The 24,092-nt window shown below is 49.4% G+C and overlaps 1 protein-coding gene and 1 long non-coding RNA gene across 4 annotated transcripts in view; one reads left to right on the top strand and one right to left on the bottom strand.

Annotated features, from left to right (window-relative positions):
- The window catches only part of Neurl1 (neuralized E3 ubiquitin protein ligase 1), an 81,914-nt gene that overhangs the window by 5,011 nt on the left and 52,811 nt on the right, over positions 1-24,092 (top strand). The window contains exon 1 of one of the 3 annotated variants that reach the window (XM_052760849.1): positions 4,575-4,776. The exons of the other annotated variants lie outside the window; for them this stretch is intronic. Within the exon in view, the coding sequence (XP_052616809.1) occupies positions 4,590-4,776 (187 nt within the window). The 5' untranslated portion in view covers positions 4,575-4,589. Of the gene's footprint in view, positions 1-4,574; positions 4,777-24,092 lie in introns of those variants that run through there. 3 annotated transcript variants of the gene reach the window in all.
- LOC128124500 (uncharacterized) lies at positions 8,932-11,971 on the bottom strand. Its single transcript, XR_008222895.1, has 2 exons — positions 10,958-11,971; positions 8,932-9,587 (listed from the first exon to the last, which is right to left on the bottom strand). It is a non-coding gene; the product is annotated as an uncharacterized LOC128124500 (long non-coding RNA).

Below are 24,092 nucleotides of genomic sequence, written 5' to 3'. Positions count from 1 at the left end.
ATTTTTCTTTCCTAAGAAAGTGGTCACCCTTGGGGCCTGGAAAGATGGCCCAGTGGTTAAGGGCACTTGCTGCTTTCTCAGAGGACCAGAGTTTGGTTCCTAGCACCTACATTGGACAGCTCACAACCACCTGTAACTTCAGTTCTGGGGATATGATACAATATTTTGGCCTAGTTGGCACCCCTCCCCCCACGTGTGAATACACACACACACACCAGAACTAAAAGAAAGCTATCATATTTATTCTGTGTTCACTACAAATTCCCTTCTACCCATGTCAACCCTGCCATGGGCATCCCTTCTGGTAGATTAGTGGCCACCCAGAATTCTATTCTAATTGTGTTGGTGTTGACCCAGGACCGTGATTCCACCAGCCCCAGGACCATGATTTCAGCTGCCCACCCAGTGTTCTGCACTCAGCCAGCATCCAGTTGTGATTTTAGCAGTGCCCATCTAGAAATTCGCTGGCAGCAGAGGAACCGAGTCTCTTTTCTGCTCAGCCCATTGGTTCCTTACCAATTTAATTAAAACAGCTGCTGGGAGCTGTCGTAACAGGGAGCTGTCAGAAGTTCCACCGGTGAGGCTGATGTGAAGTGGATTCCACTTTTCCCTGTCAGGGGTAGAGGTTGGTCTTTTCCTGGAGACACATGACTGATAATCCCCTTTTGGTCTAAAAAGCATCAATCTTGGAGCATCTGGGGGAAGCCAGGTGTAGTTCTGGGCTTAGGACCGACTGACAGTGCCTGAGGAATTGTGTGTCGAGGTTAATATTCTTGGCATCATAGGCTGTCATGTGCTGATGCTCTTGGAAAGTCAAGATGGAGGGAGGCGTGGAGACACATGCTTGCACAGTTGGGTTATTGACAGCCCAGGTCTGTGTGCCAAGGTCAGAGATGGAAGGGATGTCAGGGAAAGTCTGGGCTGGGCATGGGGGAGCTGCAGGAAGTGCGTGGCAAGGGATGCACTGGAATCCTATGGTGTGTGGGTAGCGGAGGGACAAGGCCTGGAGTGTGTGTGTGTGTGTGTGTGTATTCTCAGTGAGAGGTGCAGGGTGCCTAGGGAGGGGATTCATGCTTCCTACTGAAAAACACGGAATGAGATCTCCCTCCTCTTCCAGCTCTTTCTAAGTGCTTCCTCATTCCCCGCTGAGTGTGGAGGGACAGACCATTGAGAAAGCTTTGCGGAGAAGGTACTCAGCCCAGGGGTCACCCACGGACGGAGAGTGGGTGAGCCACCTCCTACCTTCTAAAAATGTCACTGCAATAAAATTTACATGATGTGAAATTTACCATTCAATGCTTGTAATTTAGTGGCATTTACTTCATTTATAGTATTGTGCAATGATAGGCTGCATCTATCCAGTTCCAGGAGATTTTCATTGCCTCCAAAGGAAACCCTGTGACCAATAGGCAGCTACTCCTGCTGCCCCTGACTCCCTGGCAACCCCCAGTCCATTTCCTGTCTCTGTGAACTTGTCTATCATGGGCAGTTCATATAAATAGAATCATAATAACTGGTCTTTTTTGTTGGGCTTCTTTGACTTGACATGATATTTTCGAGCTTCATCCATGATGTAGTATGTCTCTCTTTTTTTTTGTAATCAAGTAATATTCCATTGTGTGACTAAGCCACGTTATGTTCACATATTTATCAATTGGTGGACATTTGAGTTGTTTCCAACATTTGATTATTATGAGTAATGGTACTATGAACATTTCCATATAGGTTTTTTTAAAAAAATTAATATTGTATTATTTTTTATATGTGTATATGACTGTTTGACTGCATGTATGTATATGCACCATGTGCATGCCAAGTGCCTGAGGAGGCCAGAGGAGGGTGTCAGAGCTCCTGGAACTGGAGTTAGAGTTGTGAGCTACTACCATCTGTGTACTGGGAACTAAACCTGGGTCCTCTGCAAGAGCAGCAAGTGCTCTGAACCACTGAGCCATCTCTCCAACCTCTGAGTGTTGGTTTTTTTGCTTGAATTTTTATTTTCAGTTGTTTGGGGATGTAAGGATTGGCCGGCTTTAAAAATATAACACTTCTTGAATTGGTCACCTCACTAAGTAGTGCTTAGGACAGTGGCAGGGCTCCCTCTCCCTCCCCCAGGCTCTAATGCTAGCTAGACACCTGGTGTTTCTGTCTCCTCGAGGGAGGAGCTCCTGACCCACCTAAGGAGTCTTGATTCTGGGTCAGAGTGGAGAACTTCCTCGAGGATCTTCAACTTCCTCCCTGCCTCTGGGTGGAGGGTGGAGGGTGGGTCTCCCTGGACCAGGTCCTAGCTAGCTTTGTGCCTTATATTCCTGCTGCTATTTCCCTGATCTGGGTCCTCACGCCAGATACTGTGATAGCTGCTTTGTTTGTTTGTTTGTTTGTTTGTTTGTTTGAGACAAGGCCTCATGTAGCTGAGGCTGGCTTCTACCTTGTTATGTAGCTGAGGCTGGCTTCTACCTTGTTATGTAGCTGAGGCTGGCTTCCACCTTGTTATGTAGCTGAGGCTGGCCATGAACTTCTGATCCTCCTGCCTTGCTGTGTTTTGCTTGTTTGTTTTTCATATTTATTTGTGAGTGTGGGGGCGGGGAAGGGAGGGAAAATGAGAGAGAGAGAGAGAGAGAGAGAGAGAGAGAGAGAGAGAGAGAGAGAGAGAGAATGTGGGTCCGTTTTATTCTATCACGTGGGTCCTGGGGATCCAATTTAGGTAGTCAGGCTTGGTGGCAAGTGTCTACCTGCTGAGCCATCTCACCAGCCCTTGTATGTTCTAAGAGAAGGTCTCATTCTGTAGCCCAGATTGGCCTATGAAGCCTAGGCTGCCTTCTTACTCGACAGTTCTCCTGCCTCAGCCTCTCGAGTCCTGGGATTACAGGCGTGCAGCATCACACCTGGCCCAGCTGCTATCTTCTGCCTCTGTCCTGAGAGTGATTCTACTGTGAGGATCCTTGGTCCTCCGCCATCCACAGTGGCTGCCACAGCCATAATCAGATAGTCAAAGCTTCCATTCTTCATCGAACTCAGACATTTCCATGGCTGTCTGGGCTCTTTCCTTAGTTGCCACGACGTTGGCAGACTATGTGAGCTCATCCACCCCCCCACCCCCACTCCCGCTGCAGCACAGAGACCAGGGGTGCCTGGTGGCCTCCTTGGTCACCCTAGATGTCAGAGAGGCTGGGGTGAACAGCCACCTACCTCCCCTGTCAGTTTTCAGTTCAGCTTTACCTTAAAATTCTGTTTGCTAATTGCCATAGTAATAGTTACGGTAGCAGTCATGTATTGGGTGGTGACGGTCTGCCAAGTACTTTCTATGTAGATTTTTCCATCAATACTCTCCTGACGATATACCAAGGCATTTTATAGATGGGGAAAAGAGGCCGAGAGAAGTTGAGTAACCTTTCCTAGATCTGTTAGAAATGAATGGAAGGGCAGATGGGGTGTTTGCTGTCAAGCCTGATGACTTGATCCAGAACCCACAGAGTGGAAGGAGAGAACTGACCCTGCCCATTGTTTTCTGACCTTCACAACATGATGTGACACACCCTCCCATGGATAAATACATGTAATAGTAAAAAATATGATGGGCACAGTGGTGCACACCTGTAATCCAGCACTCAGGAGGCAGAAGCAGGCAGATCTCTGAGTGTGAGGCCAGCCTGGTCTACAGAGTGAGAACCCACCTTGGGGTTGAGGGTGGTTGGGGAAGAGATGCCTGGAGCTGGAACTCAAACCCAGGATCCTTAGATGTTAGGGTTTGCTGCTTGTCTTGGTGGCTGTTCCGTTGCTGTGAGGAGACACCATGACCAAGGCAACTCTTATAAAAGAGCATTTAATTGGGGGCTCGCTTACAGCTTCAGAGGGTTAGTCCATGATCATCATGGTGGGGAGCATGGCGGCATGCAGGCAGACACTGGAGCAGTAGCTGAGAGCTACGTCCTGATCTGCAGTTGGTGGGGGTGGGGGAGGGAGAGAAGCTGAGACTGGGCCTGGCATGGGCTTTTGAAACCTCAAAGCCCACCCCTAGGGACAAACTTCCTCCAACAAGGCCACATTTGCTCCAACAAGGTCATACCTCCTAATCAGTCTCACATAGTGCCACACCATGGTGACTACGCATTCAAATATCTGAGCCTGTGGGGGCCGTTCCGATTTCAACCACCACACCACTGTAACCACTGTCCTGTTGGTTTTCTCTTCAGTTATAGGAAAGAGACAAGGCAGAGCCCCAGAGGGAGGAAAGTGTAAGAAAGGCTCTTGATGGTCCCTCCCTTTGTAAGCCAAAGTACATCTAGGATGACTTGCTAGTTCAGAATCCCCAACCTCCAGCCCCTCACAACTTCCTCAGTGACTTTGGCTCCCAGCAGCCATGTTGGTCAGCTCACAACTATCTGTACGAGAGCTCTTTCTTATAGCCTCCTTGCCTTCACATGCAGCATGTACTCAAACAGACACACAAATAAAAACAACAACAACAGCAACAAAAATTGTTTAAAAAACGAAGCCCTACTTATCATGGTGCCTTCAATAAAAATGAATTCCTTCACTCGCTCAGTAAATGTAAGGCTGGTGTTTTCTTCTCTGAGTTTCTGCCCTAGGACATGGAAGGTCACAAGGAGAAGAGAAGAAAAGCCTTAGAAGCATTTCTCCTTCCTGGGACTTTTCATTGTTCCTGGAACGGTCTGCCCAGGCAACCAATACCAATACATAACAGAAGACCACTGTCCGAAGGCTTAGACAGCAGCAACGTGTCTCTCACCCGGCTGAAGGCTGGCGGTCTATACCAGGGTAGGTTCTGGTCAGAGCCCCTTTCTTGTCTTGTACACGCCTCCTTCTTATTGGGTCCTCAACTGGCCCTTCCTCAGTGTGTACACACATCTTCTTATAAGGCCACTGACCCACAGCCGGTAGCGTAACTCTCATAGTTGGCGCATCAATACCAGCCATTGGCTTTACAGAGTCCAAGGTAGAGGCAAGACAGGCAAAGGCAGGAACAGATGGAGGAAGGGGGGAGGGGATCAGGAATTGGGTACTGCCGAGCGGATGCCAGGGTTTGCCTTTGCCCTGGTGTGCAGCTGGCTGGGGCTGGTTCCTGTTAATCTGTGATTATCTCATTCCTGGACCTGCACACCCACAGGCTAGAGGCTGAGGGGCTGCTTCTCACTGAGCTGGTTGCTTTGGCAACCCTGGGCAGGATGCAAGTCTCCTTGGTAACATCTGGGAAACCTACTTCAGGGACAGAGGGGCATGAGCTAGCCAGTGGTCAGGCCTCGTGGCACAGACAGAGCTGGGCCAGTCCATAGAGATGGGCAGGCCTGTGAGGAAGGTGGGGCTTTGGGGATAGGCTGGGCTGATCTTGGCCATTTCTCAGCCTGTCAGAGTCCAGAGGCCATGTGGTCCTGTGGGCCTGGCTTATCAGGCGTCATTGCCCAAATCCTGCTGGTTCGGAAATGAGCAGGTGCTGGTACTTGTGGGGTGAGGCAGGGTACTTTGAGAACAAAGGCTTACATAGGCGTCTTTGAGGCAGGCAGGTGGCCTGGCTGTCTTTGTTCTAGCCACAGTTTGGGGGTGGTGGTGCTCTGGGCTTGGGCACAGGGCTTAGGTCAAAGAGGGTTTCCTAGGATGCTCTGATGTGGGGGGGAGGGAGTCCATTTAACAAACACATACTAGGCCCTAGCAGTGGCCAACATTTCTCTAGGACACAGTACTGTACAAAGATAGATGGGGGCTTGCCACCATGGAGCTAGTGGGAAGCAAACAGAAACCAAAATGATAAACGAACAGATGAAAATGAGTTGGAATACGATAACTGCTAATATTCAAGAGCCTATGTGGCATGTCCTCTTACACCCTCATCCAGCTGAACTATCTGGACTTTAAAAATGGTATTATGCTTAGTGTGTTTGCACCCACTCAGGAACACAGGCACGTGTGGGGTTCAGGCCACAACCTAGATGAGAGCTCTCGCCCTCTACCATACCGATCCTGGAGAATGAACTTGGATTGTTAAATTTGATAGCCGGCGTCTAACTGCTGAGCCCTCTCAGCCGTCCACTATTTTAACTCTTTGAATGATCATTGACTTGCACTAGAGGAGTGATTTTAACCCTTTACAGACGGATAAAGTCACATGGTTGACTCTAGGTAGAGCCAGGACTCTTAAGATGTGTTTGACTTTAAACTACCACTTTCAAAAGAGTAGAACTCAGTTGGGAAAGTGCTTGCTTTGTGCTCAGAGCCCTGGGTTAATGTGCTGGTGTTTGCTTGTAATACAAGCACTTAGATGATGGCAGAGTAGGAGAATCAGGAATTTGAGGTTATTCTTGGCTACATAGTGAATTCTAGGCCAGTCTGGGCTCCATGAGACTCTATGTCAACAAACAAACACCAAAAGAACAACAATAACAACAACAAAATTAGGTTTGGAATGGTGATATCTGCCTGTAATCCCTTCACCTGGGAGACTGAGACAGGAAGATCTTGAGTTTGAGGATATCCTGGGTTACAAAACAAGACACTGTTAAAAAAAAAAAAAAAAAAAAAGGAAGTTAGCATCAACAAAACAAAACAAAATGGAAGACATTTCTTTAGACAAAACTTATTAAAAAATCTTGACCTCTGAGCTACAGAGCCCCTGGTGCGTGGCCCATAGGCTGAAAGCCCCACCTGGTGCCCTGTGGCCACCGTGGCCAAGTACAAGTACGTGACTCAAATCATCATGATGAACATGCAGACGGAAGGCAGTTCTTGCTCAGGCAACTGCTGAGGCCAGGGATGCGCCAGGCGCTAGCCAGTGAGGCTGCTTCCAGTCTCTCTAGCCTCAACCTCTAGGAGGCCCCGCAGATTTACAGCATCTCCAAGTTCAGTCCTGGGGAGGTCCAGAACAACTATGAACACCTGTATAAAGTGAAGTCTAAATCTGTGGTGGCTCTTTCTACTGGCAGGCAAAGGGGTGCCAAGATGAACCCAAGCCCAAGGGACGTGAACAGAAAGGGCAGACTCCAAAAACGCCTGTTTGGCTCTCCCCACCCATCCACTACCTTGCAAGTTGTAGCTTGATAATAAATGTCTTTTTGGCATAATTTTTAAAACAATCTTGTTATTTCAGGACAGTTTTAGATTTATAAATTACTGGGAAAAGGTTTAGGGAATTTCTGTAGTTCTGTTCTAGCTTGCTTTTCTGTTGCCATACTAAACATCATGGCCAAAAGCAACCTGGGGAGGAAAGGGTTTATTTCATCTTACCCTCCACTCTCCAGGGGAGCCAAGGCAGGAACTTGAAGCAGAAACCACAGAGGAATGATGTTACTGGCTCTCTCTCCAGGCTCGCATTCAGCTACCTTTCTTACATACAGCTCAGGCCAATCTGCCTAGGGATGGTATCCCTTTCAGTGAGTTGGACCCTCCAACATCTATTAACAATCAGGAGAATGCCTCCCAAACATGCCCACAGGCCAGTCTGATGGAGACAGTTCCTCAACTGAAGTTCCGTCTTCCCCAGATATCATGAAGGCCATACACCCAGTTTTCCTAGTTCTTTTTCTCATGGTGCTGGTAATTGAATCAGGGTCTTCATGCATGCTAGGCAGGTGCTGTACCACTCAACTACACCCCTGTCCCCAGTTACTCTGTTATTAGCATCTTCCATTAATGTTTGCAACAATGACAGTTCTGACACCATGTTATTAATGTCTGTAGTAATTTAGATTTTCCTCAGTTTACCCTAGTATCTTTTCTTAGTATCAGGATCCTCATTTAGGATAGCACATAATATTTGTGGTTAACACGTGCGCGCGCGCACGCACACACACACACACACACACACACACACACACACACACACAGATGCTGGTTGCGCATTTGGAGACTTGTTGGAATTTGTCCCATGTTCCCCTCATGATTAGATTGTGGCTCTAAAAGGTAGTATGTCATTTTACCATCCAGACTCTGGATGGCAGGATTTAATGGCATTGAAACTGTAGAAACAAGACTAGCATGAATGAGGGGTCTTCACTGGGCCTTTCAGCCCGAGCCAGAGGAACACAGCCATGATGAAGAGGGATCCATGCAAATGTAAGGTCAGCCTGGCTTACCGAACGGGTTCTAGGCCAGCTTGAACCGCAAAGCAAGTCACTGTCTGAAAGAACGTCTGAGGGTGTGTCTCAGTGGTAGAGTGCTCGTCTAGCATTTGTGGGGACCTAGGTTTGATCTCTAGTACCACAAAAAAGCCAACAAAACAAAGCAGAGACCAGGTGGGGATGGGGTGGGACCGCGTTGCTGCTCGCCGCCGAACAGAAGACAGCAGCAGTCTTTTATTGATTGCTCTGGGGTGTGCACATTCAGTAATTGTCCACTGGTCACGGGCAAGGTTTACTTCCCCTTGAGGTTTTCAGGCCAATGGATGGTTGACTTACCCTAGGAGCTGCTGAGTTCCTCGTTGTCTTGCATAATCTGTCCTCATAGTTTGGTGTGTGTCTTAATGAGACTGATGGACAATAGATATTAGAGTGGCTAAGAAAGCCCCAGGGCTCAGAAGAAGAAACAACTGCCGATCTCAGTGGGCAATAGACTAAGTAAATGCTGAATTATGACCTTGGGCAACACATGTTTAAAATGGTCACCGTGTCCATATGCAGAACTGAGTAGAGATTGGCTAGGCTTAAGGCAGCAAAAGGAACAGACAGACTATGAAGACAGAGATGCCAAGCCTTTATCCCATTCTACTCATTCATCAACTATATATGTAGGCTCCAGTGAAGAGCCAGTGGTTGCAGCAAAATGGACTTCAGGGTCCTACGAAGTAACCAGGGTAACTGTCATCACAACCCACACCAGGAGTGCCGCTTTTCACAGCCAAGCCTGTGGAACCTTTAAGGCATTGTTCATTTTCAGGACCTTCAAAATTAGTAAGTAAAACTTTATTTTGATTTGTGTGTGTGTGTGTGTGTGTGTGTGTGTGTGTGTGTGTGTGTGTGTGTGTGTGTGTGTGTGTATGCATAAGTGGTTACAGGTACTGGCAGAGGCCAGAACAGGGAATTAGATCCCTTTGAGTTGGAGTTACAGGCGGTTGTGAGCAGTCTGATGCAGGTGTGGGAATCAAATTCCAGTCCTCTGCAAGAGCAACAAGCACTCTTAACCTCTAAGCTGTCTCTCCAGCTCCGCACAATCAGTAATTTTAAATCAAATTTTGTTTTGATCGAGAGGGAGACAGACAGACAGACAGAGACAGACAAAGAGACAGAGATAGAGGTGGGATGTGTGTATTGAGATTGGTTATGAAGGGACTCTGAGACCTTACTGTACCCATCAGAATTCTCTAGAGGAAAATAACTGATAGAATGAATATATATTATAAAGAACGTTTATTAGCTTGGCTTGCAGGATTGGGCTGGGGAGTCCAGCAGTGGCCATCTGCATGTTGAAGAGGCTGAGAGCCTGGTAGCTTTCTCAGCCCATGAATCTAGATACCTTTGTAGTACCAATCTGGTGCTGAAGGCCTGGGTGATTCCTGGAGAGCTGCTGGTCTTGGGTCCCTTTTGGAAGGTCAGAGAAGCTGGGTTCTGATGTTAGCAAAGGATGGAGAAGGATGGAGGCCATGGCTGCAGCAATGGGATGGGCAAGTTCACTAGTAAGAAGTGAAGGGAGGCAGGTGGGCAGGCGGGCAGGCAGGCAGGCGGGCGGGTGGGCAGGCAGGCGGGCAGGCGGGCAGGGAGGTGGGAAGGCACTGCTCTGCGCTAGGACCTCCTTTATTTGGACTGACACAAGAAGGTGCTGCCTACTCTGGGGGAGGACCTTCTCTCTTCACTTGACCCCTCCTTGAGATATCCTCACAAACCCACCCAGAAGCGTGTATCTTGGTTGATTCTAGATCCAATCAAGCTGTCAACCAAAACTAACCATTACACTTATCAAAGGGCATTACATGGAAAGTGGTTCTTCTTTGGGGACAATGCCCCTTTCCTTTGTTGTTTCTACTGCCATTTTGGACTCCACAAGTTCTTAGCTTGGTTTAGTCGTTGGGGCTCCTATTGTAACTAGTCAACAGTCTGGCCTTGTGGCCTAGTCTGGTGTTTTATAACACATGCCTTTGAGGATAACCAGACTTTATTCTCTACTTCTTGTGCTGGTTCCTACCGAGTTAGCACTCACCACACCTGCTTTCAGATCACTAAAGGGTTCATCACGGTTGCCATTGGCCTTGAGTGCCGGGCTCAACCACTGTCAGTCAGTTTCCCGGTTGAAAAGGAAAAGCTAACTCCCCTCCATGTTGTGCTCTTTAGAAGAAAGTCACCAGAGCAGCCCCCTCTCCTTTCCTAGGCTGGCCTCGAATCCTCCTGCCTCAGTCTCTGGAGCTGGAATGAGAGGTTCAAGCCACTCTGCCTGATCAACTACTTCTTTGCTCAACCAAGGCAGTTGTGTCTTCATGAAGACTCAGAGCAAATGATTGGGAGCGACTGTGGGTATTTGACTGGGCTTTGGGCCCAGGGGGGCTCCCTTAGGTAAGCGACCCAGTGAGAGCAGACTCTACTTCATGCTTCTAGAGGGAGCAGTAACCACGCTGGACATGGGACTCTCCACATGTCATCCTTGGTGCCTACATGTTAAATATCACAGGACATCCCCCATGTCCTCATTACATTCGGTTGGGAGCACTAAGCTAGGTATGAGGCATGCAGTGAAGGCCCAGGAAGAACTCAGGTCCCCTGCACTGAGCTAGGACCAAGCTCAGGACAGTTGGGAAATGCTGTTGACTGTAGAGGGACTGAGTCAGGACAAGGCCTCCGGTGCTCCTGGCCAAGGAACTTTGCATAGAAAATCATTAAACATTCACTTCCTTGTCTCAGCTAGCCCATAGTCTGTCTGTCCTTGCAGGTAACTTGCTGGCTCTGGGTGGAGAGCAAGGTAGGAGGAATGAGAGCCACTTCTTCCTGGGATGGAGGAAGAGCAGCGAGGGCTGTTATTGACTTACCTGGATGCCATTTTTTTAAAGCCCTGTTCCCCTTAGATGCCATCCGGACTACTCCAGAGGTCAGAGTAAGGACAGAAAATGGAGAGCCTTGCCGGGGCCTGCCTGGCATCTGTTGAGAGGCTCCTCTGTTCCCTAGGAGATAGCCATTCCAGGGTGTCTCTAAGGGGCGTGGTATGCAGTGCTCCCGTGACAGAAGGAGGGCACTTTACTCCAGTCAGACTGTGAAGTTGTAAGAGGCCCTAGCTACGCAAACTGCCCAACGACAGTTTCCTAATGGGGAAAGATTTATTTCAGCTCAGTTTCTGAGGTTTCAGTCCACAGTCCCTCGACTGAGGTGGAGCAGGGCAGCATGGCAGGCGCTTGAGGTACAGAGAGGAGCGGTCCACCCACAGTGGGCAGGAAGCAGAGAGTGTGAGAAGGAGGTTCTATAGCCCACTTCCTCCAGCGAGGAGCCGCCTCCCAATAGTCCATTAAATGTCAATGGCTTGATTCATTGACAAAGTCTGAGTTCCCGTGGTCTAGTCACCTCAGGAGAGCCACCGGCTGAGGACCAGGCCTTCGACACGTGAACCGTGAAGGACATTTCATTTCAAAACTGTAACAGATTCTACGCACAAAACCTCATGAGATGCAGAGGCTGGGGCTGAAGGGACCAGCCAGGTCTCCAGGCTCTAGTGTGGACCTGAGGATAAAGGAGACAGTCAGGACAAACAGAAGCAAACACAGCATCATTCACAGGATGTTTTCTAGCAGACAGTAGCCGACCCGGAAACTAAGGCTCAGCCTTCACCTGTCTCCTTAATTGAAAAATGAGAGGAAACCTGTTTAAGGGAGATTGGGCTTCTTCATCAGAGCTCCAAGTTGAAGTTGTATTAAAGAAACAAAACCAGGTGTGAGGGCACACACCTTTGATCCCAGCACTTGGGAGGTAGTGGCAGGTAGGTCTCTTGAGTTTGAAGCCAGCCTGGTCTACAGAACAAATTCCAGGATAGCCAGGGCTACACAGAGAGTCCTCTCAAAAATAAAATAAAATAAAATAAAATAAAATAAAATAAAGACAGGTGGCACATACTTGCATGTAGGAAGAACAAGTGTGTGAGGGTAGCCTGGGCTACATAGCAACATTCTCTCTCTCTCTCTCTCTCTCTCTCTCTCTCTCTCTCTCTCTCTCTCTCACTCACTCACTCTATGTGTGTGTGTGTTTCTCACTCCCTCCCATCCCTCTCCCTCTCTCAAAAACTAAACAAAACAAAACAAAAAACCCCAAACCCTAAGCTAAATAAAAATAGAACAAAAAACAAAAGAAACAAAACAAGAATAATTGGCTGGGTTGGGTCTTGAGGAGTTTGCTCCTCAAAGCTCAGGGCTTGTCCTGAAGGGAGAGGATGCCCTGGTGGGAAAACTCAGTTCCTGAAGTCCCAGGTTCTGTTTTGGGGTGACAGTGCCATTTTTTTTGCAGGCAAGATTATAGGTTGGTGCTGGGGTCTAAGTCGGTGCTGGGGTCTAAGTCGGTGCTGGGGTGCCAGTGCCAGGGTCTAAGTCCCATGCTGGGTGAGGACCCACTCCTGGAGTGCAGCTGTTCTCAGCAGTGTTCAGGATCATGACCGCACTTGACCTTAGAGTTCTATGGCCCCTCATCCATCTGAGCTCAGGTTTTTAGCATTGGGGTGAGGCTACCTTTTGGGGCTTGGGGTTTGGTTAGCAGGCCTTGTGGTGAAGAGGAGGAGACTTCCTGGGGCCATGAGCAGATGAAGGACCAATAGACTTTCCTGAGATGATGTCCCTGGCGTCTCCACTCTTTGTTTGGATAGAAACCATAGCTAAGTCACTTCCAGCTCTAGGTCTCCGGGTGTTAGCTTTGGCCAGGCAGTGAGGCTGTCTCACAAAGCACCGTCTACACTCACTTGAGCCCTCCAAAATGACACTCCCAGTGTGCTCTGTAGGCACTGATGGCTGTTGCTTGTGAGTCAAATCCATGATGACAGTACTTAAGTTGCTCCAGGCACTACGGGCTTAGTCCAATTAATGCCAGTTGGATCTTAACTTGTGCTGAGTGGGCCCTGGGGAGAGGGAGTGCTCGGTGAGCGGGATTTGTTAAGCCTGGGTCTTGAGGGCTAGGTGAGCTGTTCAAAGCCAAGCCATGCTAGTTAGGCCAATAGCTTTGCTTCCTAGTGGTCAGTTACTCTGCCTGGTGGTGGATGAGAATGTTTTAAGCCATGATTGAAGGGGCCTGGCTGTCTTAGTGGTTGGGATGCAGAGGGGTTGACTGGTACCTGGGTGAGAAAAACTACGTCTACAAAGGCCTCGGCCTCATCTTCTGTCCCACGACCCCCAGTGTGGATTCCTCTCTCAGAGAACTGAAGTTGTTGCAAAGAAAACATTCTGTTCCATGTGTCCTGGACTGTCAGCTTTGTGAAGCCTCTTTTTCCTTTCTGGGTCTTGCTCAAGCTCTCCACAGGCGGGTCTAGTGTGTGGTTCATGGGCTGCAGCTAAGGATCATAGTGAATGTGGCCCAACACAGAACTGGAAATTACATAAAATTTATGAGATTTTTTTATGGGGGAGGGGGCTTTTTTTGTCACTCAACTGCACAGTTCTTGGGTGTGAACTTTGTAGTGACAATGTTGTGTTGGCATGTGACATGCCTGTGAGAGGGATGTGGCCTTGGCTTTATTTCCTGGTTGGCTCCTGGGAAACCCTCCTGGCTCCCTGTACCTACTTGTCCAGTGGGTTTTGAGTTGGGGGTCCTGACTCTGCCTCCCAGCTCACTCATCCTTTCTGCAGAGGAACCTTCCTGACTTAAAGATCCCCTCTCATATTCAACTCTGAGAATGCAAGCTGGGGGAGGGGCAGTTTCTAGCTCTGTGGCGGTTTCTTTCCTGTTTTGGGAATGTCTCCTGCCATATAGACTCATGACACCTAGGAAGAAGGGTAGTCTCTCTGCTAGCACTTCTGTGTGGGATACGGGGTGGCTTCGTCTGGGTCTGCAGGGACCCCACCTCTAGCTCAACTCTCTGGGCCTCACCAAGGAGCCCGAGAGGCCTGGGGTACATCTGGGCTGTGGGAATCCAATCCAGATGCTGACCTGTGGGAAAGCCCAACGGGCCTCTGGAGCTCCCTGAGGATATGGCAGGCAAGGCTGGGTCAGGCGGCCATGCTAGCCAGAGGTGTGAGGCAGCGGGGAGCATCAGCCATGGTGGAGCACAGACTCAGGAGGACCCTAGTAACAGGCTGAACTGTTCCATGTCCTGGTTCCTTGTCTGCGACAATAATTGGTTAGTCATGGAAGCAAACAAGCCCTGGCTGTTGTTGGTCTTAGACTCCCCTCAGGCTCCTCTCAGATATCAGTTCCGTTAGGGAGCTTCCCCTGACCAACGGGCTGAGTCCGGTGTCCTTGGTGTCCTCCCTCATTCCTGTGTTACTTTCCCGATTCCACCATCTGAGCGACCATCACAGAGGCAGTACCCGTTCATTCGTCTGTTGGTGGTTTTGCCACCTCTGTCGCTCACTGCTGGTCACCATCCCCAGTGCCTGGCACTCACCAAGGGCATTCGATGTGTTTTGAAATGAGTATGAGAATGGGTTGATGTAGGGAAATTCAAACTTGGGACTGCCCGTGTTGTGTGCGTTTGTGGTCCTCCTCCTCCTCCTTTTTCCCCCTCTTCTTCTTCTTCTTCTTCTTCTTCTTCTTCTTCTTCTTCTTCTTCTTCTTCTTCTTCTTCTTCTTCTTCTTCTTCTTCTTCTTCCCTCTCAGGGTCCTCTGTATGCTAGACCAGAGATCTATGTCTGAATTGCACCCTTGGGCCCCCACTTTGTTGCAATGACATTCCTGAATACCAGACCCTGGGACCGAGTGACTGATAGTACAGGTTCTTGCTGGTGCCAGACGGCATGCCAGGTTCTGGGCACTGGCGCATGGCCCTGACCTCATAGAGCTGATTGCTATAGATCACTGGGGTGGAGGTCAGAGGTTGGGGAAGAGGAGAGGGTAGACAGGCCAAGTGAAGAGAGGGAGGGCTTCCCAGAGTAAAAGTGTGTTTTACTTAGTTGAGACTATGTTATGTAGCCCAGGCTGGCCTTATTCTTGCTGTGTAGCTGAGAATGACCTTGATCTTCCTGCCTTTGCCTGTAAGTGCTAGAATTAGAGATACGTCTCCCTACACCCAGTTCATGGAGTGCTGAGGACAAGCCCAGGCTTTGTGCATGCTAGGAAGCACCCTGTCACCGGCTGAACCACATCATCAGCCCCTTGTTTGGTCTTTTGGGAGAGTCTTAAGTAGCTTTGACTGGCCTGGAATTCACTGTGTAGACCAGGCTGGTCTCTAACTTACAGTGTTCTCCTGCCTCTGCCTCCTGAGTGCTGGTGTTGCAGGGGCGTGCTAATAGGCCCAGATGAAGGGTTTGTTTGAACAATGGTGAAGTTTGGTAGACACAGAAGGGCTTTGCCTTGGCATGGAGCTGCCTATGACCAGATCAGGCAAGTCTAACTGCAGTGTGGGGCCTGAATCAGAGGGTTCCAGAGCTGTGGGAACCACTGGTCCTCACTCTCATCCGTAAACAAGGAACTTTGGGCGGGCTACATGCCTCCCTAGTGCTGATGTATCCACCGCTAAGATAGAAACCGTGATGCCTGCCCTCAAGCTGTGACACAGTGGCAGAGGCCTTGAAGGGATTGGGGCGAGGGGGGTGGGGCAGGCCAGTTTGGTGTGGCTAGGCCAGAGGGCAAGTGGGTATGAGAAGCGGCTTTCTAGAAAAGCAGGAAGTCATCTTCCTCCAGGCTTCTCTGTTTAGTAAATAATTAAAGGCACATCTCACACAGGTTGTATCCTCACTGAGGGAGGCAGCTGAGGTGGCTGGGAACAAAGTGAATGCTGGCCTAGAAGTGTCCAGTCCCTTCTCTTTCCTTCTCCTGGCTCCTGGTCTCTGGGGTAAATCTGGCGGCGGCGGCGGCAGTGGCGACGTTAGTGGTGGTGGTAGCTTCTCAGGTTTTTTGTGGTTGTCTGTCCACCTCTCTTCCCTGCATAGTCTCTCTTTCCCATCTCACTGTCCTGCTGCCCCTCACATCTCCACCTCTGCAGTCACAAGGGTGCTGCATGCCCCTCTCCATCCCCCACCTGCCTCAGGCTCTGCCCAGTCTGAGGTTAACATTCTGACCTGCTGCCCTCAGCAGGCACCCCGGATCCCCAAGCTGCCCAGGGGCCTCAGGGGAGAGCTATCTTCTCTCATGTCCCCGTGCTGGAGACAAACAGGAGCTTTTTCATTTTGAGTGCTTAATACTGGGAACATGAAGGTCTGTTTAGTCTTATTCAGCTAACATAAACCAGCCGGAACTGGGCCATGGCAGGGAACTCTGCTGTGAGTTCCCTTATTTGGAATGAAATTCATTGTTTCCCCCCCTTCACATTGGGAGGCACTGGGAACTTTGAGGAGGTCTCACTGGCCTCACCCCACCGTGTAGTTTGCGTGGGCCCTTCGGGGATCACTGAGTCTCTGTGCTGTAAAAGCTGGCCCTGGGACCCCTCTCTTCCAGGTTCACAGACTACAGACAATCTGGACCCATACCCAGTCCCTCGGGAATGAGAATGGCTAGGCTTGTGTCATCTAACCTTGCCCCTTCCGATAGGAGAAACTGAGGCCTGGAGAGAAGAACCTACCCAGACCTACAGGCAAGCTGCAGTAGGAAGAGGTCTAGAAGCCAGGGCTTCCGGGCTTCCGGTCCGCAGGCTTCTGTGCTTTGGGCCAGTGGCCTCTGTCCCGAATGTGAGTGGGGAGTGAGGTGCCGATTAATCTGGTATGGGAATCCTCCCAGGCTTCCAGGATGCTGGTCATGGAGGCCTAGGGCAGGGAGCTGGGGAGGGAGAAGAGAGAAGAGGTGATAAGAGGGAAGAGAGAAGTGGCTGGGAGTCTAGGGGAGCTGAGTTTGACCTGATCTGTTCTGGAGGGTCAGTGTTTCCTTGAGCATCCTCCTGGACGTGTTTTAGTTGAATCAAAGTCGTGGGAGGATTTCTCAGCAGTGACGTGCTGCGTAAGGCGGCTTACCAGGCAAGCCACCGACCTCGTGTCTGGGTTTCTTATAAACAGGGGTAGCAACTCTCTGTCAGGTTTCTGCTGACTACTTCTGGCCAAGGTCAGCCTCTGTTGTCTCGGTTCAGGCCATCTGCTACTTGGTGTCTCCCTCTTCCAGAATCCTGCATCTCTGGGGTCAGGGCCCTTAGACCTGGAAGTTTGTCTGGGGACAGTCTTCTTGCTCAGACCCCCCAGAAGGCAGGGCTGGTGGGAGCAGAGACGGCAGCAGCTGGCACACGCTAAGGCGTGAGCTTTCAAGGCAGAGTCCGGCTTCACATCCCAACAAGTTCAGGGCAGACACTTCATTCCTCAGCCCTGAAGAACAGAGTGAACACGCATCTGGGCTTACAAAGAAGATATGAATGAGCTCACAGCCACAAAATACCAGCCGCCAAGTCCCCCCTGATTAGGGTGGGGAGGTAAGGGAGAAACTGGCCTGTGTGGTGGCTGCCATCCTCCAAGCCAGGGTCTCCAGGGCAGTGTGAGCTATTTTCTGCCCTGCATCTTTAGCTCCATCTTAGCTAGCAAGACGAGAAAGCATGTGTTTGGATACTCTTTCTAGAAGACACATCCTGCTTCACATCTTTCAAAAAAGAACTTCTCATCTACCCACTTACTGTTTCCACCAAGAATAGTCAGCTGGAGAAGGGAGCTGTAACTAACTGCCCAGTGTGGGACCAGCTGTCTAAGAATGTGTAGGCCGAAGACACGCTTACCTAGGGCCCTGGTGTGGGGAAGTTAGGGCAGGGAGACACTGCATTGTTTACTATGAAAATTCCATCCATTGCTCTTGCAGGAACGTCGGTACTGTAAGCCAAGGCTGTTTATGAAACTACAGTAAACTTTCACTTCTGGGCTGTCAGTGAGACACTCATTTAGAAAAGATCGCCTTGTAGCCAGGAGCAAAGCACCACCTCGTGAGCTGTTAACTCAGGAAAAGTTCCTGGAGATGATGCAAAGAACGCATCCTCTGGGTGTCTCCGGGCTGGGTGTTTCCAGGCGGGGGCACTGATGAAGTTTTTACACTAGCCTTTTAGAAATGGTACCAATCAGTTGGCGCGGGCCTTTTGCCCCACCCAAATAGGAACTGTGCGTAGGTGAGAAGAAGTTCCTGCTGCGCCGCTGGCCCTAACCCTTGAGTGCCCAAGGCCCGGGGATTGTTCCAGTTTCATTTCCGCTGCTGGGATAACACAGCCAACAGTAAGCAATTTAGTGGAAGAAAGGGACTGTTTGGCTTACAAGTCCAAGTCCAAGATATAACCCAGGATTCTGGGGAAGTCGAGGCAGGAACTCAGGCAGCTAATCTCACATCCACAGTCGGGAGCAGAGAGACAAATGCACCCATACTTGTTTGGTGCTTTCTTCACTATTTTTTTTTTTTTTTCGAGACAGGGTTTCTCTGTGTAGCTTTGGAGCCTGTCCTGGAACTCACTTTGTAGACCAGGCTGGCCTCGAACTCACAGAGATCTGCCTGCCTCTGCCTCCCGAGTGCTGGGATTAAAGGCGTGTGCCACCACCGCCCGGCCTAGTTTCTTCACCCTTACACAGTTCTGGGCCCAGGTTGGGGAATGGTACTGGCTCAAATGACACTCAAAACAATTCTCCACAGACATATTGTGGTGGCTTAAATAAGAAATGCTCCCCAATACGCTCGGGTATTTGAGCTCTTGGCCCCCAATTTGTGGTGGTGTTTGGGGAGGTTGTGGAGCCTTGGGAGGCGGAGCTGTGCTGGAGGACGTACATTACTGTGGGTGGGCCTTGAGCCTCACCCCACTTCCGGTTCAGTCTCTGTGTTTGTTGTTGACCAATCCTGCTCTAGCTGCCTGCTGCCATGCCTCCACAGCCTGTGGTCCATGCTACCTGATGGACTTTCCGGAACCATGAGCCCAAGTTAGCTCTTTCCTCTGTAAATTGCTTCTGATCACGGTGTTTTGTCACAGCGACAGAAAGCAGACAGGGACACATGCTCACAGGCCAGGCTGATCTAGATAACTCCTCAGTTGAGACTCTTCCTGGGTGATGCTAGGTTATGGCAAGTTGACATTTAAAACCAAGCCATCTCGGGGCTGGGGTGGCAGACCCCAGGCACTTACAGCTCTGAACCCTGACCTTACTACTCCAGGCTTTAGAAGCCAGAGGATTATGGCTCTAGGGTTTTTTGCTGTTGTTGTTTGTTAGAGGCTTATTGCTGTGGGCATTAACCACCAGTGGTCCTGGAGCTTGGCAGCCACAGTAATCCTCAGCTTCTAGCAACAGTGGGTGGCAGCAGGCAGCAGTAGCAGCAAGTGACACCTGGTTTTAGAACTCCTGTATAGGCCTCAGTTTCTGGAACCCTCGGATGCCATCTACAGTGACAAATGTTACAGCTCTCAGGCTCAGCACACTGGGATCCTCAGCCTTCAACAGCAGCTAGTACTGGAGCCCCAAGCACAAGGTATGTGGCACCCTTGACTTGTAAGGCTCGGCTGTTCCTGGGAACTCTTCCAGTGACCAGGGCCTGCAGTCTCATGTTCCGTCATCGCTGTCTTTCTCCTCTCCACCCCCTGTCATTTCTGTCCCAACCACTTTCTGGAACTCTTTGTGTATATGTGTACACACTGGTGTGTGAAAGTGCATGCAGGTGCACGCATGCCAAGGTGTGTGTGTGTGTGTGTGTGTGTGTGTGTGTGTGTGTGTGTGTGAGTCAGGGAGCAGCCTCCAGTGCCGGTCGTCACCTTCTACCGTTTGAGACAGAGCAGCTGTTTGTTGTTCAATATCGTGTGGGCCAGGCTGGCCGGCCCATGAACTTACAGGAGTTCTTCTCTCTCCTCCTTCTATCTCGCCGCAGGAGCACCAGGATGACAGACACATGCCAACACGTTCGGCTTTAGATGGTTCTGGGGACTTGAACTCGCGTTCTTGCATCTGCTTGACAAGTACCTTGTCCCCTGAGCCGTGTCCCCAGCCCCACTCTCAAGCTCTTTGGCTGCCTTCTTATCACTATGGTCCCTCTGTCCTCTTCCGACTTCCGTCTTCTCTGTTACCAGCTCAGCCCACTCTGCTGATGACAAGGACCAAAAGCAGATACAACCACAGCAACAACAAAACAAACAAACAGACATGTGAGGAAAGCCTTTTCTTCATTCTAATGTTGCAACACCTGGAGGTGGAGCAAGACAGTATCTCCCATTGGGTCACACACACGCAAAACCACCTGAATGTCCTTATTGGGACAGGAGGGGTAAGTAGCAGGGGCACTGCACCAATCACAGCAGGTCTTCATGCAAATGAAATGTATTGTCTGTATCATCCAATCACAGCGCAGTCAGTCATTCATGCAAATGAAGGATTGCACTTGCACCAATCACAGCAGCCCCCCATGTATGTACATGAAAGAGTCTTTGTGCCAGTCGCTGGCCTTCTGCTGAGCCACGAGTGGAAGGAATAGCTCCCTCTCTTGCAGGGCAGAAATGGCTGCAGGGTCACAGGGCTCTGTGGAATTGTGGTGACAAAACTCTGTCCTAATTGTTGGAAACAGCTGTGGCTGGGACAAAGCCTTCAGAGCTGGAGGTGTACTTCTGCAGCAAGCAGTTGTGGGAACAAGTTCTGCATAACAGCATTCTGGCAAACTGCTTGGGTGACAGTCCTTTTCTCAAGGTGGCTGAGGCCCCAGAAAAGAGTCTACTAGCTATCAATTAGAGAGTCGGTTATCCTGGCCCCCAACATCTTCCCTTATTTACACGAAAAATAAACATTAAAAGAGGTGTTTAAAATGAAGATGGACTATTAGCATTGCTTTAACAATATCCAGTGCTTAATGCTTCAACCCCACAGAGAGGGGGGTTCCTCTAATGTGTCTCAGAAATCGCCTTCACTGTTGTGTGGATGATGAATTGAGGAGCGAGAGGTGGGCTTGGCATCCATGATGAAGGAGTGGTATGAATCGGGGAGAGGAGAATCCATGATGGTGCCAGTTTTCAGGTGACAAAGAGAACAGAACTCTTTCAGGAACTCAGGCAGAGGAGAATTACAAGGAGGGATGGGGATGGAGTTCTGGCCAGGGTATATTGGAAGAGCCCCAATATCTCCTGGGGGAATGTTGGGTCACAGTTCCCCAGTGTGAGCTTGAAGCTTAGGGGAGAGGTCATGGCTAGAAGATGTCAGCTATGGTGTCACTGAAACAGTGTGGACAAACAAGTGTCACAGAGTGGACACTCCGGAACCTTGAAGGAGTCATTGGAGAGGCACAGTGAGAGAACCAGAGAAGGGCAGAGGTCCACAGAGAGGAGGGGTGCTGGGAGCAGTGTGCAGAGATGTGGCTGGCACAGTTCCGTAGCCCTCAGATGTTAGTGGGTGTTCAGCTGGCATCGTAGGGGGGCAGTGTACTCTCCAAAGGACCACGTGTAGCTAAGACGATTCTGAAAGAGAATGAAGGCGGAGGCCTCACACTTGCTGATGTTAAAACTGACTGTAGCCATGCAGTAGCCACCACAGATGGCCCCTGAAGAGAGATGTGTAGATGGATGGTACCAGAGTCAGAAGTAAGCCTTCTCATGGATGGTCAGGTGGTTTTGGGGGAGAGTAAGACCACTTGATGGTGGGAAGACAGTCTTTTCAACAAATAGCGTTGAAATAACTGATTAGACACAGGCATAGGGTGGATTTAACATTTAAAAATGGATCCATAACTCTACGGGTAACACCTAAAACTCTAAAATGTTTGGAAGAAAGCTATTGTAGATGTAACCAACCGTCTTATTAAATAAGAAACACAGAGCCGATTCAGAGAAGAAAGCCAAGAGGTCAGAACTAAGAGCCTTACCCTTCCTGCTTCAGCCAAGAGAGCTCTCTGAAAAGGAGCTACTTGCTGTCTGTTCATCTTTATATAGACTGTCTATTCTGCCTTCTTATTGGTTGTAAACCCAAACACATGACTGCCTCGTCACTGCCTGTATGTACAGCCCTCCAGTTCCTCTATGGTATTGAGATTAAAGGCGTGTGTCTCCAATGTTGGCTGTATCCTTGAACACACAGAGATCTACCTAGCTCTGCCTACCAAGTGCTGGGATTAAAGGCATGCGCCACCACCGCCACGCTCTTGCTATGGCTCTAATAGCTCTGACCCCCCCCCCGGCAACTTTATTTATTAACATACAATTAAAATCACATTTCAGTACAAATAAAATACCACCATAAGCTATGATATTGGATGTGGTGACAGCTGCTTGGGTATCATATCAAAGGCACAGGTGAGAACCTGGGAGAGAGGGACCTAAAAATGAGGCAGACTAAAGGCTCACGTAATAGCCAATTTTATTCAGAGAATCAGATAATTTATACTGAGGGTTAAGAAGAGTCTCCTGAGTACGTGTCCAATCATAGGGCAAGCTGACTGGGGCAAAAACACAGTCCAAGAACAATTCTGTGTTTTTGAAGAAACTGAGGTCACAAGACTTTCGTCTTGTTTTCTTGGAGTTTTCTCACAAGCACTCAGAATTCTCACATGACTCCCTTCTTGGACTGTGCCGACAAAAAGAAAACAGAGAAACTGGGTTTCATAGACATTTTAAAGTTCCCACCCCAGACAACAGTAAAAACCTCTGTAGGCTCAGCCAGTTAGGAGGCTGGGCTGGGAGGATCACTTGTGCCCACTAGTTTGAAACCAACCTGAGCAACACGGTGAGACCCTGTTTCACAAAACAAAGCAAAACCAAAAGGGGACAAGGCAAAGCAAACACACAAAACCCCAAAAGAACTAAAGACAAACCACTGCTGTCAACAGAGTAAAAAGGCAGATCATCGGATGGGAGAAAATATTTGCAAGTCACATGTCTGTTAAAGGATTTACATCTGGAATTTACAGAGAGTGCCTAAATCTGAGCAACAAAATAACTGTCTTTGAAAAATGGGTTAAGGGGATCATGGTGCCCTCTAATCAAATAAGATATATGAACATCTGGGAAGCATGAGATGATGTTTCAGCACTGCTGGTCTTTAGGGAAAGGCAGCCCCAAAGCATGGGGTATCAGTTCTAGCTACTGGGATGACTACTGTCAAGAAAACAGAAATTAGCAAGTGTGGGCAAAGATGCAGACAGATCAGAAGGTGTGCAAGTATGTACATGGGATAGCGCCTGTACAAGACGGTCTGGCCGTTCGCTGAATTAAAAATCACATCACTATGTGACCCGGCAGTGTCACTTCTGGGAATGTAAAAGGGGACTCAAAGCAGGGGCTTGAAGAAACCCTGTAGCCCTGTTCATGGCAGCATTCTCCCAAATGCTGAAACACCCAAGTCTCCAACAACAGATGGATGTGCAAGCAAGATGTGGTGCATGCTTGTCCGAGTCAAGGTTCTATTGCTGTGAAGAGACACCATGACCACGGCAGCTCTTAGAGTATTTGACTGAGGGCTGGCTTATAGTTTCAGAGGTTTAGTCCATTATCATCATGGTGGGGAGGGAGCATGGCTGCACTCAGGCAGACGTGATGTGGAGCAATAGCTGAGCGTTACATCCTCATCCACTGGCTGAAGGAGACACTGGGGCTTGGCATGGCTTTGAACCCAATGACATTCTTCCTCCACCAAGGCCACACCTCCTAATCCTTTCAAATAGTATCACTCCTCCCTGGGGACCAAGCATTCAAATCTAGGAGCCTATGGGGGGCATTGTTATTCAAATCACCACAATGCTTTTAATCAACATTATCCAGCTTAAAAAGAGAGGAAGTTCTGATCTAAGCTACAATGCAGGTGAGCCTTGACTATGTACAAAATGAAATAAGACAAACAATCACACACACACACACACACACACACACACACACACGCACGCACGCACGCACGCACGCACACGCACCACTGCCAGCAGCTACAGCTACCCAAATACTGGGTTTTGTCACTGCTGGCAACAGGATTCATGGCCTGGCCTGTGGTAAGCAAGGGCTCTACCACTGAGTCACTCCCCAGCCCCCCAAATTCCAGCTCATTCCACTTACATAAGGTTCTTAGAGTGGTCAAATACACAGAGACTGAGTGGTAGCTGCCGTGGGATGGGGAGGGAGAGGAGTGGGGGGTTAGTGTGTGACGG

The sequence above is a fragment of the Peromyscus californicus genome, unplaced genomic scaffold, assembly GCF_007827085.1.
Source record: "Peromyscus californicus insignis strain IS unplaced genomic scaffold, ASM782708v3 Scaffold_4__1_contigs__length_199733344, whole genome shotgun sequence".
NCBI classification, from domain to species: domain Eukaryota; kingdom Metazoa; phylum Chordata; class Mammalia; order Rodentia; family Cricetidae; genus Peromyscus; species Peromyscus californicus.
Note: the sequence above shows the minus strand (reverse complement) of the source record. Positions and strands in the feature narration are given on the sequence as shown.